Source organism: Neolamprologus multifasciatus, chromosome 5, assembly GCF_963576455.1.
Source record: "Neolamprologus multifasciatus chromosome 5, fNeoMul1.2, whole genome shotgun sequence".
Lineage (NCBI taxonomy): Eukaryota > Metazoa > Chordata > Actinopteri > Cichliformes > Cichlidae > Neolamprologus > Neolamprologus multifasciatus.
The window spans coordinates 34,923,123-34,942,059 of record NC_140443.1 but is presented as its reverse complement, the minus strand read 5'-3'; the positions used below and the strand labels follow the sequence as shown (position 1 = coordinate 34,942,059).

The 18,937-nt window shown below is 41.0% G+C and overlaps 1 protein-coding gene across 2 annotated transcripts in view; it reads right to left on the bottom strand.

Annotated features, from left to right (window-relative positions):
• Positions 1–712: 712 nt before the first annotated feature.
• Positions 713–18,937, bottom strand: part of hdac11 (histone deacetylase 11) — a 54,504-nt gene continuing 36,279 nt past the window's right edge. Inside the window, exons 10-11 of one of the 2 annotated variants that reach the window (XM_085161103.1) lie at positions 18,256–18,434; positions 713–5,274 (exon numbers count right to left, since the gene is read on the bottom strand). In XM_085161103.1, the coding sequence (XP_085017229.1) occupies positions 5,032–5,274; positions 18,256–18,434 (422 nt within the window). In that variant the 3' untranslated portion in view covers positions 713–5,031. Of the gene's footprint in view, positions 5,275–8,379; positions 15,523–15,619; positions 18,435–18,937 lie in introns of those variants that run through there. The other variant, XR_014874284.1, reaches the window with a different exon arrangement.

Genomic DNA, 18,937 nt, shown 5'->3' with positions numbered 1-18,937 from the left:
TTTTCCCTCCGGAGACTCGAACTCCGGAGCAGCAAGCACTTCACCACTCGGCCAGACACAAAACTCCTCATAACTGTATACAAAGTTAGCTACAACTCACCCATCTGCAGAAGTCCCCTCAAAATCAATGATCTCGGTGGTGACTGAAACACACGGCTCCGTGACTCCTCCATTTCCTTTGCTTCAACAGCTGGTAGGACAAAGGTACCTTTTCCCTCAGGGGTGATCAGCCCGTCCACGGAACCGTTGTTCAGCGACCACACGGACCACCCTGCTCACAGCGCCATTTTGTTGTGGAAGTTTTTCCACTTAAATAAAGCCTGCAGACGAGCGGTGAGCGGTAGCTAACATTCTTTTAATCCATGCACACAACATACAAACAAGCTTGTGGAGCCCCCATGGCCGCGGGACAGACGGTCAGCAGAGTCTCACTGAGCCTAGCATGGCTCTCAGTTAAATACCTTCTCCAGGAACAAAGGCAGTACACAGCTGTTTCACACCTTAAGGTTCACACTCCCTTGCTACTTCCCAGAGTCCTCAAGAGACAAAAGACTGGTCCTCTGGAGTTCCTGTTTCCCCCCCAACATCCTTGCTACACCCCCTACCATTTCTCTTACAGTATGAGTGTCAGACATGTTAATACAATAAATAATGTCATTAATATCTAGGTGAAAGAAATTCCTATACAATCATAACTCAGCAATCATGGCAAAAACACTCATCTCAAGGCTTCAGAATAAGACTTCACAATGTCTTAGGTGAGTAGCTACATCCACTTTTATGCTGCCTATGGCTGGGAGAACCTAAGCTATGCTAAGGAGTCATAAGGATCTGTTGCTATTATATTGTCTGCTTGTCTATGTATATATGGGCTTCTCACTGAGGAAAGAACGCCAAAACTGAATTACCCCCAGGTGACCAAGTTTGAGTTTGATTTCTGTACATGAAACTAAACAGCTACTTTTACAAACCTGTACCAGGACATTTAGTCAGTAATGTAAAATTGTATGACCTCCTTTGCACTAAATGAAGCTTGGCTGTTAAAACAGTCATGTGTAATATGATCATTTTAATAGATGAAGAATTAATTTAATGTTTAAAACATGGAAAAGAACCTCATTGGTTGTTATAGAATTTATTCAATGTCATGATAAATGCATAGAAGGAATTTTCAGTGTTTACACACAGCAAAAACATACAGCACAGCTTTTAAGTTATTTTTGGCACATAAGATTCAGTAATAAAAACCGGCTGACACAGAAAGGATCTGACGAGCTGTGATGGCATTGTGTATTCAGAACAAACCTCCATACAGTAAGCAGCACTTTCATAGTCCTAATTAAAGGTAGACTGCACTAAACCTTTTAGCTGCATTCAAAAGCAGCGCGCCAGATCAAAGGCTTTAGCTAATTAGCACAGACACCACTATGCCCGCCTTTCACAGTTTGGTTTTGAGTGTTTCCAAACAGCTTCCAGGATAAGTACCCCAATACGGCTTTCATGCTGTTCAAAGACGGACCTTTGAATCTTTCAAATAACTGCAAGTCTGCATTACAGCCATAAACTTTCAGAGTACAGCTGTAGCAATAGCACACAACAAACATGAAGATTACAGCCACTTCAGGTCTAATCAGCCACAAAATAGCAAAGAACAACTGAATGCAATGACAAACACTAGGATTAAAACCCTCGTACCACCTTCATGGTGATATTGCAGAACCCTTGTCTGCTGTTATTAAACATGCTTTCATTGTATGTTACTGGGCCAAATCCAAACTGCACCCTCAACAGCAGAAATGAATTGGTACACGGGGTTTAAGGTTTTCTTTTTTGGATAATTATTTCCATCCATTTTTTAAATACACATTCAAAACAGGGTTGTAGCTCGGCTGTAGCCAATGCCTGTTCACTATAGGGTGAAAGGTGATTGGTCCCAAATCCACCACATGGTTGACACTGAGGGACAACCGCACAACTACCCTACGACCAGTTTAGTTACCATTCAACTGAGGCTACGTCCACATGTACATGGGTATTTTTGAAAACGGAGATTTTCTGTTTTCGTTTTAAAAAATAATCCCGTCCACACGTAAAGGCAGAAATGAAGGAAAACGCTGCTAGGAACATGCAAAGCAACAGGTGGCGATATATTCCTAACCGTGTAGAAATGTTGGCCAATCAGAAGTCTAGAAGCCTCGGTGGGAAATGGTAAACAAAGTTGGGGCATAGAAGCAGAACTGAGTCGTATGTGTGGAGGGACAGTAACTGTGTGTGTATATGTAAGCATTTAAACACTGCAGAGACAATTAACAGTAATAATATTGTAGAAATTCATTTCACCGAAACAATAACGTGGCGCACAGTGTGACGTCAAAAAAAGGCGCACACCTTTGACGCTGTGTTTTCTCCGTTTTTCTCGTCCACATGTAAATGCAAAAACGGAGTTTTCAAAAATATCCACCCTGGCCGGAGTTTTTAAAAATCTCCGTTTTCAGTGACCGAAAACGCCGTTTACGTGTGGACGAAAGGTGCAAACGCATAGAAAAATCTGCGTTTTCAAAAATACCCGGGTACGTGTGGACGTAGCCTGAACATGCATGTCTTCGGCCTGTGGGAGGAAACTATTTAATATTAATATTCCAGAAAAAGCCATCCCAACATACTTGCACATTTACTGTGCAAGTGCGAATACCTACTTGGTTTTTGTACTTGTTCAATCAATCAAGGATGACTTACTAATAGGTTACGCAGGCAGTGTTATTGCAAATTACTCTAAATTTAACACTTAAAGCATGCATTGTACCTAATGTGGTTGTGACAGTTGCAACCAGGAGTGTTCATTTAGTATGAATGAGAGAGGAGAGTTCAGAGTGAGTTCATAATTTGATGTGGGTGGATGAGTCAAAGCTGTCGCTGCAGTGCCCAAGCTTTGGCTCAGTCCTGTAATCCTAATATGTTTCGGGGAGAGCGACACATTTTCACCTTTCTGCCTGCTTGGTGGACCAAACTAAAGCAGCCTCAGATAGGTTGCCAGTGACCTGGTGGATGTAAAAAGTTGAACGCCGTTTTTGTAATGCTAAGTGACAAAAGTTGTTTACCATAGTGGGATGCTTGGGTGGATTTCACGTTCACACAGCATTTATAGCCACGTGTCTGTTGATGTTTTAAATACATGTAGCTGTTTAACTAACTTTAGCTATAACGACACCGGCGATAACCAGTATTTGCAATGTGGCCATCATAGCTGCAAGGCCAATTATAAAGTGCTCACAAAATGTTTTCCATAGATGTTCGTCTTTTGATTTGGGGTAGATGGACACACACAAAACTACATATAAAAATAGCAACTTTAAATTCTCCTATATGTACATGAACAAATACATCATTGCAATGCCAAAAACATGAGACACCCAAAATATAATGAATGTTAAATGATTCCACAGCCAACACTGATGTAGGTCACGTGGGACCACCACTATACCGTCATTTGATATCAGCTTATATTAGCAAAGTTTCACAGAAAGGCTTGTGATGCCCTTTGACCTCAGTCCGTGCATGTTTTAGGCAGAGATTGATAGTAAAATGCCGTAGTGATCATTACACCGCAGCACACAGCTTGCATTCAGTCTGTGTCAGACGATGTCTTCAGTATCTTTTGGAAGCGGTGATATTGTTTCAGCCGCTGCATTAATCATATTGATCTTAGTGTTTTTGTGGCTCCTTTTACAAAGTTTCTGCATGTGTAAACATCATTAGGGAAGCTCTGTGTCCAACTATAAACAACCAATCAAAAGTGAAAGCCACTGGAAACCCTGCTGTACAGGCTTTCTCATTAATCACTGAAAACTCTGGGTTTTAGACTTAAATCTAGACATGGTGGAAAAAACGCTGGAACAAGCAGACTGAATTTCAGGAGTCTATGTTGGGCGACTTGAGTTTCTTAAGCAGTTAAAGTGCTCAGTCAAAAGTTTTAGTGTCTCAAATCTTTCCAATTACAGGGACAATTAGTACCTGTAATAACTTTAAACATTAACTGTACATATTAGATTGGATTCAAAGCACAAAACTCATCTCAATTAAGACACTAGTCACTTATATATATAATTTAATCTTCTTTCACTGTTAAAATTCACCCAACGATTACTTCTGATTAAGATAATTACACTTTCATGTGCGGTTATGTTTGTTTTTATATTATATATGCTTTATATTTATAACTTGAGACATTATTTACACATACATTGGAAGTATATTATTTAAGTACATCAAGCCTTAATATAGCATGTTTCATATGCTATTATTAGTTTTGCATTTCCTGAGATTAAAGATTACATTTAGCCAAAATGCTGACCTGATCACACATTACACATAAAACCCATAATCTCCTACTGATTAAACATTTAAAAAGCTCTTTTGTGCCATATGAAAGTCGTAGCTGTGAAAACACGGTTGTTTAAAGACAGCTTTTTCCCTCTGAATGATTATTCCCTTTGAGTGTGTGTCAACCTGCGCATAGCAAATGTGAAAATGTTACCAAAGCTCATGAATATTTAAGTGTACATGTGCAAACTTCTTGTTACATAATCTGAGTTTAGACAAGTGTTGAATGTTACAACAGCTGTCACACGATCACAGCACAATATAAAGTTACTTAGTGCTTTCAAGCAGCGGTCTCCAACTTTTTTTGTGCCACGGACCGGTTTATGCCCGACAATATTTTCATGGACCGGCCTTTAAGGTGTCGCGGATAAATACAACAAAATAAAACTAGTACCGGTACTCAAAAAAAAGAAGATTTATTCATAACACACGTGAAAAGACCCAGGAAAACCGAGTTAACGATAAAAACGATAACAAAATAGCGCTGAAAACCGATAAAAACCCTGAAAACTATACATTTCACACCTGAGCCTCAACTCTCGCGGCCCGGCACCAAACGACTCACGGACCGGTACCGGTCCGAGGCCCGGGGGTTGGTGACCGCTGCTTTAAAGTCAGGTATGTTAGTGTTAGCTCCAGGATTAAGGCTCCTCAGACAGCTGTGGATGTTGACCCTGCCGATCCAGAGGTAGACGTCATGTGGGTCGTCAGCGGTGTCGATCCCTCTCCTTCCGCGGCGTTGCCTTCTATTAGACCTTGCCGGTGCAGGTTGAGGATGGAGTCTGCGATTATGCGGGCTGTTTGCTTCTGATATCCTCCGGATGTCATCATGAGTACGGGGATCCCCCGACGCTTCGCAGCCCTGAACACGAGCTCATCTCTCTTTATAATGCCCTGGCAGAGAAGAAGGAGAAGAAAGTAAGAAGTAGAAGAAGAGGCAGCCTCTCCATGCTTCCAAGCACTACCTTCTCTGGATTCTCTGGACTTCTTTTCTCCTGAGAGAACAGGAAGATCTGGCCCAAAAACACACGCTAACATGAACAGACAGAGAGCTGCAAACAAAACTACACTTGTGGAGTTTTTTGTTATTGGTGATAATCTCCCATCTGTTGCCACTTTCAGGAAGCATCTTACAAAGGCTATTTAACTACCAACACGTTACGATGAAGGTCAAAAGGATGGTGAGTGTCCCAGAGCCTCATTTGTAGAATATTGAAGCATTACAATCACACTAATGGAGCAGGCATGGGCACTGCTGCCCATCCTCCACCTGTAGCTCCCAACTCATATTTACTCATCAATCCTAAATTTCTGTGTCATATTTGCCAGGAGTAATGAACCTAGACACCAAACTTGAACTCTAGTATATGACTGTAATAAATTAATGTGGCAAATGTGATTTGTTCGACTTAAATACTCATAAAAATGCCCATGCAAGGACTTAGCAATTACATCTCAAAGGCAAACTTGAGTGACAATTTTGGCCTCCAGCAATTATGATAACAGAATAAATGTGAAAAAATGCACTTTTGTGCAATTATTTTAACTAGGTCCTCTTGCTTTGGTGGTTTTCAAGTTAACAAATAGTTGTGCTAAATGTTCAACTTCTAAATCAGACAGATTCTCAATGGACTTCTGAACTGACGTCCAACTATTAGCACTTTAACGCATTCACACATATACACAGTCATCATCTGATCAGGTCTGAAACATTTGAGACTAAATCAATCAAAGTCTAAAAATAGCAACATTTTGGCATAACAGCAGGTTTACACCAAATAATCTGAGTGTTTGTTCTGAATCATAAATATTGTTATGATTTAAAAACTTTTTCTTGGACAAACACGGGCAACAAAAAGCAGCAACGTTGGTCTTAAATTAGATATAATATAAGAAAATGAATAGACCGGCAAACAGGACTTGAAACAATTTTTTTCCCAACAACTGCTAACCAGGATAACTGTGATTATAAGTTTAGCTACCCAACAGAACTTCCTTCAGTAACACACCGGAAGCTGATATTAGAATAGCAACAAACAGCTACCACTTGTTATGCAAGACAGTGCATCTCACTGATAAAAGATTTGATAAAACATGCTGATAACATCGACATGTCAAGTCCAGAGTCCTGATCTGAACCCAAGGACAAAGTCATGGCTAAGAAATCCACTACAAGAGTTACTGAGCTCTGGAACAGCTAGAGGAAGAAGCACACATGCATGTCTGTGGAGGGATTCAAACAGTCAATAGTTTGTGTCAACACTGTCATTTATTAACATCCGTTAAAACACTGAGTGATTTGGAACATTATTAAACATGGCAGAAACACATGTTCAGCCAGAACTTCAAATAATAATTATTTAAGCTGCACGCTGCTTTTTTTTAAGGACATTTACCCGTTTAAATTAACAAAATAGGTCTGCAACATACAAGAGCGTGCCACCACAACTAACACATCCTGCACATTTACCTTATTTGCGCCAATTACTTTCTGGGATTCACAGCATCACTGGCTGGAAATCTCTGCACAGTAAGTAATAAATTCCAATTTGGCTCATTTTGACCAGCTCTCAGTACAATTTGAAATTTCCTGATAAATTCGTTACATGAAGAGCCCATGTGGCCTGATTCAGCTGAGCCTGCCAGTTACACATTTTTCTTTCCTGCTTCTAAAGCAGTGCAGATTCATTCAATATTAGACACAAATGGGCTGGATTCATAGGCCTGGGCATATCATAGTTCAACACAAAAGAACATCTGCATTGCACCAAACAGATTTACCATAACATTAAATACCTTACAGTACACAAGGCCTAACTTAAAAGATACTAGCAAACCCAGATCTTAAATCAAAAACTATTAAACAAGCCCTGGATCAGGGGCATATCATTTTTTTTCACACGTTTTTTCCAATAGTTAGATAGCAAATTCATAAAGGCAAAATGAACACAAGGGAGCGAACAGATGCTGGGGTCTCCAATGCCAAAACAACACATTCTGTAACAATGTGTTACAAGAAAAGTAAAACCCTGTTTTGGCCTCCCACCTGAGCATTCAATTTAATTGTTCTTTATATAGATACTGACTAATTGGTGCCACCCACACCATTTATGAATGCATCTGCTAACTAGCTAATGTTAGCTAATGTCAGCAGCCAAAACACCAATGCTAAAACTTGTTGGGCTCAAAACCCAACTGTTGACATCATGGTGTGCAAGTGACAAGCATACAAATGACTTTAATGTTTAACCATGTATTAACCATGTTAATACTACTTTGCTTCAAAATACATTTCAGTGAAACCTTCGATTCAGGCTACACAGCTCAACTTCACACAGCTGCACAGCAGTTAACAGCCTGTTTTGTATGTCGGCCCCCCATTTACTCTAATATGACTTAATGCAAGCTCTCAAACAAATGCAAATACATGCAGTCTATCCAAAATGTGTTTTTAATTGATTAATCACTTGCTGTCTACACCCACGCACATTCAAACACCACTTGATACTGGTCTGACAGGAGAAATAATAAACCAGTTAGCACTGAATAAACATGCTTGACACCGTGTTTTTTATTTCAGTAATTAGAGGAAATTAGTACGGCTTCCATCTGCATTTAAAATTGATCGTGGTGAAAACAAACGATTTACAGTTATACAAGCCTCTGTACATACATTTAATGATATACACTAATGAAATGGTTCTAGGAAAGTTAATACACTATGTAACGAATATCAAGCACATGAATTCAAATTGCTGACTGCCAAAATGAATACAATACTCAGTGACCAGCTGCAGCTACAGCGTGCTCTCATTCTTTGATGTGTGTTTCAGTCTATGTGGGATCTGTTCCAACGGATTTGCAGTAGGGGAAACAAAATAAGGCATTTACAGGATGCATACAGTATGTTTGGCTGTGTTCATCCTTTCTTCATATCTTAATGATGCATGGGCCTGCAGGAAGATGGGCCCATGTCCCTTTTTTGGGCTGTGCCCAGCCGGGCCCCATGAACTAATGCCTGGCCACCCGACACTCGCCCTCGGGCACCCTTCCACTCCGGGAAGGGTGAACTGTTCCCTTTATGTTCTTCCCATAGGGGTCTTCTGAATCACTCTTTGTCTGGTCCCTCACCCAGGACCAATTTGCCATGGGGAGACCCTGGAACACACAAACCCCTCCACCACGATAAGGTAGCAATTCACGGAGGGGCTGAGTGTAAAAGCAAAGCTCTCAATTTACCAGTCGATCTACATCCCTACCCTCACCTATGGTCACGAGCTGTGGGCAGTGACCGAAAGAACGAGATTGTGGATACAGGCGGCAGACATGGGCTTGCTCCGAAGGGTGGCTGGCCTCTCCCTTGGAAGTAGGGCAAGAAGTTCAGCCATCTGGGAGGGGCTCAGAGTGGAGCCGCTGCTTCTCCACATCGAAAGGAGCCCGTTGAGGTTGTTCGGGCATCTGACAAGGATGGCTCCTGGGCGAGGTGTCATGGGCATGTCCCATCGGGAGGAGGCCACGGGGGAGACCCAGGACATTATATCTCTCGGCTGGCCTGGGAACGCCTTGGTGTTTCCCCGGATAAGCTGGAGGAGCTGGCTGGGGAGAGGGAGGTCTGGGCTTCTCTGCTTTAGCTGCTGCCCCCGCGACTTGGCCCCAGATAAGTGGAAGAAGATGGATGGATGGATATTTGCATATCTTCAGTCAGCTACTGGTCATAGTGCCTGCCTGATGTTTCTGTCACGCCTACACGAGCAGTTTAGAGACCAGTGCCAGTAGAAATCAGAATAATGTGATTATTAGTTTGCAATCATTTCACTACCAAGCTTTTGTTGTTTTGTCTAAGAATTTAAGTACACATTTCTTCTCTCCGCAGTGCATTTTTTCAACTCTCCCTCAAAGCTGTAACTCGCTCAGTTTATTAATGTCAAAACTGAGATTGATGGCACATTTGAGTTGACCATGTTCCAGTGGAAGTAGTCAGAAAAACAGGTAATGTTTTACTCTCTAGCAAGGTAGAGCCATTCAGCCATCACTAGCAATACCTGGAATACAACACAATGCCTCCACCTCCATCTTTTTTCTTCATCCATTCAATTTTCTTTTGAATTCGGCTCTTTAGGTTTTAAGGAAGTCATCTGTAAATATTCTTTTACGTTGCGTTTTTATTTACTTGATGAGTAATCATGTTGGATAACTAACGTGACAGTTATTTACCAAAACATAATTGTTATTTTTGCTCAAATAAAGCAGACTAGGCCCAGTCTTGAGTCTTGTCTTCACCCCACTCACTTAAACTGCCAGCATAGTCAAGCATATTTAGTAGAGACTCGATTCAGTCAAATGTAGTGCATACTCAGAGTCACCTCTGACTATCCAGGCTCAATGAAAACCCTGTTTGAGAGAAAGAACTGAGTTTTTTTCACATATAAGACAGTTTGTATGTTTCCCATTTTAAACCAAAATCAGCCAAACAAACAAACAAACGAAAGCTGCTGAAATTCTATGACATCAGATATTTAATTTCTTTCTTTCCTTTTGTTTTTGCATCTTGTAATTGACATACTGGTTTCAGTGACCTTAATAAATCTTAGTAACTTGAATCTTCATTGTTTTTTGTTCCCAAATTAATCACATCCTGATGTTTGTCATGGTTGTCTCAGCTAATAATCCCTGCTATGGCTGGCAGTGTACAGGACCGATGGTGGGAGAGCAAGTAACACTTAAATATTTGAGGCTGAAAATCTGTATAAAAATTTGCACCTCCAAGTTGCGTAGTGTTTACAATGAATGTTGTCCTAATTGTGTCAAACCCAACCATGCTTTTCCTTAGTTGTGGTGAATAAGAAAGCTGTTTATTATTATTTATTTAATAAAGCAACCTACAGTCCGTCTGATAAGCGGACGCAATGTCTGAATAAGACATAATAATACAAATTAAGATTATGAGCCTAAAGACTTTTAACACTGTGTGTCCTGTAATGTCCCAAAATCATCTGATAGACCATCCAGCTGCCAATTGCATGCCTAATAAACTGGTTCTAAAAACTGTGGGATACACAGAAACGCTGCGCCTAGATGAATATTAGCTTTAACCCTCACATCTTTTAACTGCTTCATTTATTCTCTGTTCTGCATTGACTTTTGAGCTGCAGGTCGTCCTCATTAAAAGAAAATGTCTCCCACTGAGCTCCGACAAACCTCCAGAGAACCACTCAAGCAAACCGAAGCAAACATCTGAAAACTTCCAAATGTCACAAACATGAGTTTTGGGGCAGGCCCAGAGATTATGTTTTGTAGACATGTTACGATAGGATTAAGGTGAGGAATGAATTCAGCAGCTGTGGTGAAGTGTTTTGGCCCCAGCTGAAACAATGATGTGGTCTAGATTTGCTACAGCTACAGAGATTTTTCTCTGCCTAGGCTCTTCTCCATGGCAACAGGAGCTGAGCGTATGTGTCACATTATTACCAGACACTGTTTTCTCTTTTGGGGATTTCAATAAACACACTTCCATACATTTAAGCTTTTTACAGTAATTAAAAACACTTCCAGAATCAGCTATCCCTACTCAGTGCCCGATTCATCGTGTATACCTATAACACATTACAACTTTACCTTTATACATTTTTCCAGCACTGACAAATGTTTGATCATCCTCTGACTGCCTAGTCATAGGTGGTGAAGTTCTTACAAGACTGCACTGTATTTACACTTCCTGTTTATAAACTACATACTACAATAAATATTGGGTACGGGACATTGACCGCACCGCTAAAGTAATAAACCTGGATGTGAGGTAAGTATTAGAAGCAGGGCTAAATATAATAACATATAGTTCAGTAAAACTCAATGTTATGACCTCAGTGCTAGAGCTGTTTGATGTAACGATATATATCGGATGACGATATAAAAACGTCTATCGTTTCATTTTACGCTATCGTTTGTTTTGTGGTGTCGCAAAATAAACTGTTTACGGCAATATTTTTTCATGTTTTGATGGTCACTGTAGTGGCTAAATTAATTTCTTAAAGTTCTCTCTTTCTCTTATATTTAATGTAACCACACTACAGACAGACAAGCGCCTGTTTTTATGCGTTGTCGTTAGCAACAAAAAACGGTAAAACCATTGCATGTCCGCTTGTTTATTTTCCACATAAACCTTTCACAATAAAGCTCAAGATCCTGTTGAGACTTTTCAAAATAAACTGAATTACGTGAAAGATGCAGATTATTGACGGATGAGAAGCAAAAAAAGAGCCGTCAGGTGCTAAAACATAAACCTTAGACTCAAACGTTAGAACAGGCTTTTCCCCGCAGCACGCCGTGTAACAAATACAAAGAAAACGGCGGCCGTTACAACTTAAGTCTAAAAATGTATAGTTTCATGCAAGGGCGTAGATTTGGTTTAGGCATTGGTGGGGACGGATGATTCAACCACCGAACGCTGCCCTGTTTCTTTTTTTTCCTTTTTGTCTTCTTGATAAAAGAAGAAATATACTGGCCTACATATGCTATTCTACCTGCTTTTAAACCATTTAAAATTACAATTCATAGTTTTATATGTGAATTATATAAAATTAAATTACTATTAAACAAATGACTGACTAAGTATTTTAGGCTTTAGTTTACTTCAGCCATATTTCATATAAATCAGGTATCACTGGTGCCCCACACAACAACTCAATGTCCACTATGTGAAGGAGCCAAACACATGCCTGCTCCTCTCGTTAATCTATAGCACCAAATCATCAGTCAGTCACCTGTGACCTCGCCTCTTCACCTCTGTCTGAGCTACAACATGGCAGAGCTGCCTCTGTCACCTGATAAATAACAGTGAGACATTCCACATACATGCAGTCACACGTGCTTCAGTCATGAACCAACAAGTCATCATCCAATTTCACCTGTGATCTTGCATCACGATTGACCTCTGAGCTTTGTGTTGGTTCTTCTGTCACCTGACAAATAGGACAAACATGACAATAAGAATAAAATGTGCAGCTGCTTCAGTGTTTCTGTCAGTTTGTGCAGATCTTGACTCATCAGTAATGTTTGTAGTGTGAGTGCATTTTTAAAACAATTTGTGCAAACTGCACTACAAGGTGGAATATTTGCAAAATCATGACTACCTCATGATATTTTGTCTCAAAAATTAACCCTATGAGTATGTCAGTACCATTAGGATGAAATTATTGTGTCTCCAACATTTTAACGTTAGACATATAATTCTAACAGCCTCTGTAAACTAATATCCTGGCTTACTCGAGGCTCCGTTTTCTCTGACACTTTCAATCAAAATTAGAAATGCTGCTCTGAGACTGAGACAACTAATAGTGCTGCATGTTGTGCAGTTAGTTTCCAAAACACGTTATTCGTGGTTACATACAATTTTAGACTGATGTGGGCCAAAGCCTAGCATAGCCTGTAACGTTATTGTGACGGACACATTTTATGAGTGAGCTTGACTTTAAGTGACTTACAGGTTTCTTTGAAAAACACTTTCTTATATCCAGGTTCTTCCTTTGTGCTGCCATCCTCCTCGCCTCCTTGCAGCGCAGGTTTACCGCTACTAAAACTAAACAGAGCTCCCTGAGAGGCACAGCCAATCACATTGGCCATATTTGTCACATGACGTAGGACTCCAGTAGAGAACGTAATTTAACTCTTTCTGCACCGCTGGGTGAATGAGATGCTGACAGATCGGTTTTTTTTTTCTTTCTATTGGGTTTTTTTTTCTTTACTCAAAGAGATCAAATTATTGGTGGGGACAATTCAATTATCGCTGGATATTCGTGGGGACACGTCGCTTTCATGCCAAATCTACGCCCTTGGTTTCATGCATCGGTTAAAACACTTGACTCCAGGTACACGACGCCCAGCTGGAAACACCCGAGATTCACAGAATTTACAGAAAATGTAAAATTTGATTTATATCGTTATCGGACGATAGATGTCTTGCATCAGGATATGAGATTTTGGTCATATTGCACAGCCCTACTCCGTGCTAAAATATGGAGCTGAATCTGTGACACTGTAGGGATAGTCACAAAGAACAAACAAACAAAAAACAGAACATATCAAAGGTATCAGACTAACATTAGTTCTTTGAATACATGCAGCCCAATTTTTGGTTAAATGTTGCTAATTGTTAACTGTGTGGTCGCTCAGACAGGCTGCATATGTGCAGCTCTGGAGGGAGAGGACAGAATGAGACCCCATGGAAAAAGTAACGCGTATATAACCAAAGGAAGTGTACTGTATCATATTCATCCTCAGTCAGATACAGCAATAAATGGTTTATTTTGATTAGCTGACAAAAATGGATGGATATTGTCACGGCCAGCGGGGGCAGACCGTGTAGAGAGTGTGTGTGGTGGACCCAGGTGCGAACACAGGCGAGGAGACAGGAGTAAACTTAAACTGAAAGCGAGCCTTTATTTGGGCTGGTGCAGAAGGAAGTAGACAAAACATAACAGGGACAGAGACTGCAACTAACCAGAAACCTAAACTGGAAAAACACTAACCTGACTGAAAGGAATAACCATGACCACTGTGAACAGAATGCTGTGCAGATGCATGGAAACTGTGAACCAAATGGCGTGACGAAACAGACATGAACATGACCTGCACGGAACCTCATCGTGCGGCTGCATGAAAAACAACATAAACCAAATGGCAACGCGACACTGACAGGAAGACACACTGGGCTTAAATACACTGAGGAAGTCATCAAGGAATTAGAGACAGAAGGGGAACACAGCTGGGAGGAATAAGACCTAATGAGACGGGGGGAACAAAGCTAGAAACACTGACATAAATGGTAAATGGCCTGTATTTGTATAGCGCTTTTCTAGTCCTTAAGGACCCCAAAGCGCTTTACACTACATTCAGTCATTCACCCATTCACACACTGGTGATGGCAGCTACATTGTAGCCACAGCTGCCCTGGGGCGCACTGACAGAGGCGAGGCTGCCAAACACTGGCGCCACCGGGCCCTCTGACCACCACCAGTAGGCAAACATGGGGTTAGTATCTTGCCCAAGGATATTTGGCATGCAGCCAGGAGGCAGCCTGGGATCGAACCACCGACCTTCTGATAAGTGGCTGACCTGCTCTGTCACCTGAGCTACAGCCACCCCAAGGCACCCCATAAGACAGGAACATGAACCTTCAGAGTAAAACAGGAAACAAGACACCACTAAACAAAGACGCAGACACGACACCGAGAGACAGACTAGACACTGAACTAAACCTGTAATAAACATGAGAACAAAACCTACGAACTAATCCCTAAACAAGAATAACTGAAACATAGAGTCATAATCATCATTATCATCATAATAAGAAAAGAGTCCAAAATGCAAAAACACACCAAAACATAACTCAAAATACTGGGTCAAACTGACCCAGAACCATGACAGATATTGTCAGAACAGATAAAACAGTAATATGTTATAGGATTTCTCTGGTTTTTAAATGTCCTCCATTGTTGCTTTGAGCAGTTTGTGTGTGTGTGTGTGTGTGTGTGTGTGTATATATGCATATCCAGTACATAACTGGTTTTAAAAAGAGGTAAATACCACCACAAAAATAAAGCCAAAATACAGAAGCAGTGTGTGAAAAACAAAGTACATTGTTATGGCTTCCATAGGAATTAATAGGGTTAAGTATCATCCAGGTATGGATAATCCAAATGTATGTTAACACAATTCCCAGGAAGAAAGACATGGACAACTATCCAGTTGCTGTTGATTAACATGGACATGGACTTCGAGGGTTATATAACTTATATAACCCTCTAAGTCCAGCAGTCAGTTTTCCCAGGAGTGGTTGTCCTAGCAAATTCATGCCAAGATTAGACTGTACAATGCTTATGTTATCGATGAGAGGCAAAACAAAATAGGAGTAAGCTTGAAGGAAGAGAGGAAGAGAATTCACCTCACCTCCACAGTGTTGTGGAGGTGAAGAGAGTGTCAGACAGGAGTTTGTGGCCGCAAGTCAAAGGATATTAAACATTGTCAGTGCATATGTCCTACAGGACATGTAGGTGAAGGGAACAGAGGTGATGAGGAGGAGTTGGGTAGGTAAGGTATTAGGCAGAGAAATGATGTTGTTGGTTAGGGTGATTAACCCTTTAAGACCTACGTCTTAAGTTGAAGTTGTGTAAAGCGCTTTGAGTGCTCAGATGAGTAGAAAAGCGCTATATAAGAACCAGTCCATTTACCATTTACCATTTACCTACCATAGAACCAAGTCCGCCAGAGCTTATATTATATTTTTACATGCTGTAGTGCCATTTTTGGGAGCATTTCAAGTTGCTATACATCAATACAACCATTACAGCCTAGATTTTAATAATATGTAGGAATTAAGTGCATAGTGATTACATAAATTGCAAAAAAGTGCAATAAACTACAAAAAAATTGAAAATCGTTTTTGTTTTTTTAACATATATTTCTAGTTAGAGAAATTTAAGAGGCTTATCCCTCAAAACTGTAAATACAAAAAAGTTGCACAAAATAGTTTCCCACCACAGGAAATTTATTTTGAGTGTCTTCATAGTTTTATTTTTGAAATACACCAATTTTTATATACTGCAGGAAAAACGAAAATAAATATTATAATGCAAATTTGCAAAAAAGCAGCATATGCATCAAAATAAACTATTTCCAGCAGTGCAATATGAGTCCTAAGCATCCCAGAAACCATACAGAAAGTCATAAAGTCAAACATAACTTTTAAAAACACCAGTATAGGCTCATTGAGGCCCGGACCGTAAAAAACTACATTTCCGCGAAAATGACGTCACTTCCGGTTTCGGGCAGGTCATGCCGGACATGCGATAGTTCCGCTGTCGTCTAATCCAATGTAGGAAGTGTTACAAACAGCTGATCGGATCGGCAAAGCGTGTTTCTGGAATATTATGCTTTTGTTGCTGCAAGCACTTTTTATGCAGTTTTTGCAAAACTATATGTGGAAGGAAACTGTGACTTAGGACAAGCTGATGGCATAAGATGTAAGTACAACTCCTCAGGTTTCATATGCAAAAAAAAATATTGCGCTAGCTCACGTGGTTGCAGAGCTACCGGGATTTAAAAATAGTTACGCAAAACAGAGCGTGCCCGCTCCGACCGGTTTTAAAGGGTTAAGGACAGAGATGGAAATGTACTAAAGACTGAAGAGAGTGTGTTAGACAGAGCACTTTGTGAAACTCATTAAAATAGAAAATATGAGAGAGAGGAGGACAGATGGAGGACAGTTAGTGAATCACAAAGTGTAGAGTGTTAGTAAGGAGGAAGTGAGGGCAGATATGAAGAGTGGATCCAGATGTCGAGGACAGAGGGCACTGGACATTTTTATCAGACTTTTTAACATGATTGTGGAGACTGACAGGATGCCTGAGGAGTAGAAGAACTGTACTGGCAGCTATTTTCATGAACAAGGGTTATGCGCAGAAGGTACAGAAGGATAAAGCTGATGAGTTATACCATGAAGCTATTGGAAAGAGTAGTTGAAGTTAGGTTTAGAAGAGAAATGACAATCAGAAGAGCACTGCAGATATACTTTCAGAGTGTTGATGGAGAAGTATAGAGGTCAGAAGGAGCTTCATTGCTTCTTTGCTGATCTAGAGAAAGCATATGACAGGGCACAAGAGAGAAACTGTGGTACGGCACGAGGAAGTCTAGTGGCAGAGAAGCATGTAAGGGTGTTACAGGACATGTATGAGGACAGCAGTGATGAGGTATATGGCAGGAGTCACATATGGGTTCAGGGATCAGCTCTGCACACCATGTTGTTTGCGATGGTGATGTACAGGTTGACTAATGAGGTCAAACAGGAGTAAATGGTAAATGGCCTGTATTTATATAGCGCTTTACTAGTCCCTACGGACCCCAAAGCGCTTTACACATCCAGTCATCCACCCATTCACACACACATTCACACACTGGTGATGGCAGCTACATTGTAGCCACAGCCACCCTGGGGCGCACTGACAGAGGCGAGGCTGCCGGACACTGGCGCCACCGGGCCCTCTGACCACCACCAGTAGGCAACGGGTGAAGTGTCTCGCCCAAGGACACAACGACAGAGACTGTCCAAGCCGGGGCTCGAACCGGCAACCTTCCGATTACAAGGCGAACTCCCAACTCTTGAGCCACGATCGCCCCATAGGATGGGGATGAGGAGTCTCAGTGGACAATCATTGACAGATGACACTGTGATCTGTGGTGAGAGTAGAGAGCAGGTGATAAAGAGCCCGGACAGGTGCAGGTATGCTCTGGAGAAAAGACGAACTGAAGCAGGACAGAATACATGTGGATGAATGAGATGGAGACAGCTGGAAAGGTTATCATGCAAGGAGCTGGCAGACAAAACAAAACAGGAGCCTGAGCTCGAGGTGACAGAGTTGAAGATGTTAAGATTTTCATTGAGAGTGACCAGGATGGACAAGGTTAGAAATAAGTACATCAGAGTGACAGCTCAGGTTGAGCAACACGTTTGGAGGAGGGACGGAGGATACATTGGATAAAGGATTTTAAAGATGGAGCGTCGAGGCAGGAGGAAAAGAGGAAGACCACAAAAAATACATGGATGTAGTGCAGGAGGACAGCATGGATGGATGTGATGGGACACTCTGGATATGGATAGGGTGAGATGGAGAAAGTTCATCTCCTGTGGTGACCCATAAAGCAAATTAAGAAGCACTTTCTTTTTACCTGACTATAGGTTTGCTGGGCTGCTAAACCTTTATTGCATGAGTGGAAACCCCACTGATGATGATCCAGACCTCTGGACCATCATTTGCCAGCTCAAAAATGGCAAATGAATGCTACTCTGAAAGCCTTGTATAAAATAATCAGTAGTGACAGTACCTGTGGTGATATTGAGAGTCCCCCAAGTGGGTCCCCATCCAAGATGTCTGTCCCTGCATTATAAACGATGATATCAGGCAAGACCTCATTCAGTGTTCCCTCCATGTGGAGCTCAACCTTCTGAAGGTACTCTGAGTCTTCAGTGCCCCAGTCCAGCTCCACCTTCCTTTTTATTGCTCCTGTTGTTGAACAAAAAATTAATACAAGACTGGTGCATATAAGACGCAGTGAAGCTACCGAACATAGCAACTCAATAACCCAACTGATACAAAGTAGAAGCATTTATGGGGAGCTGATTCCAAAGACATCACTTATACATGGTCTAGGGATTGCTGCAGTATTTCAACAGGATTTCTTTTGGCAGAGTTCTGAGAGCAATAAAAGAAATGAATATTATGAGAAAGTGTAAGAATAAATCGTCGACTGACTGTAATAAAACTGGTATGGCAACAGTGAAGGAAGCCATTGATGGTATTGTAAAACTCCTGACTCGTATGTGCTTCCAAATGGATACTTTTCCTACTGTTAGATAAAGCAGGAAGTATCCATCATCTTTCCAACCTCAGATTTGTGTCTATACTTCCCCTGTTTTAATACATATTAGAAAAACTTTTTATTAATAGGTTAGACAGTTTTATTGAAAAGTGCAAGCAGTTTGACATAGTATGACACTGAGTGAGAC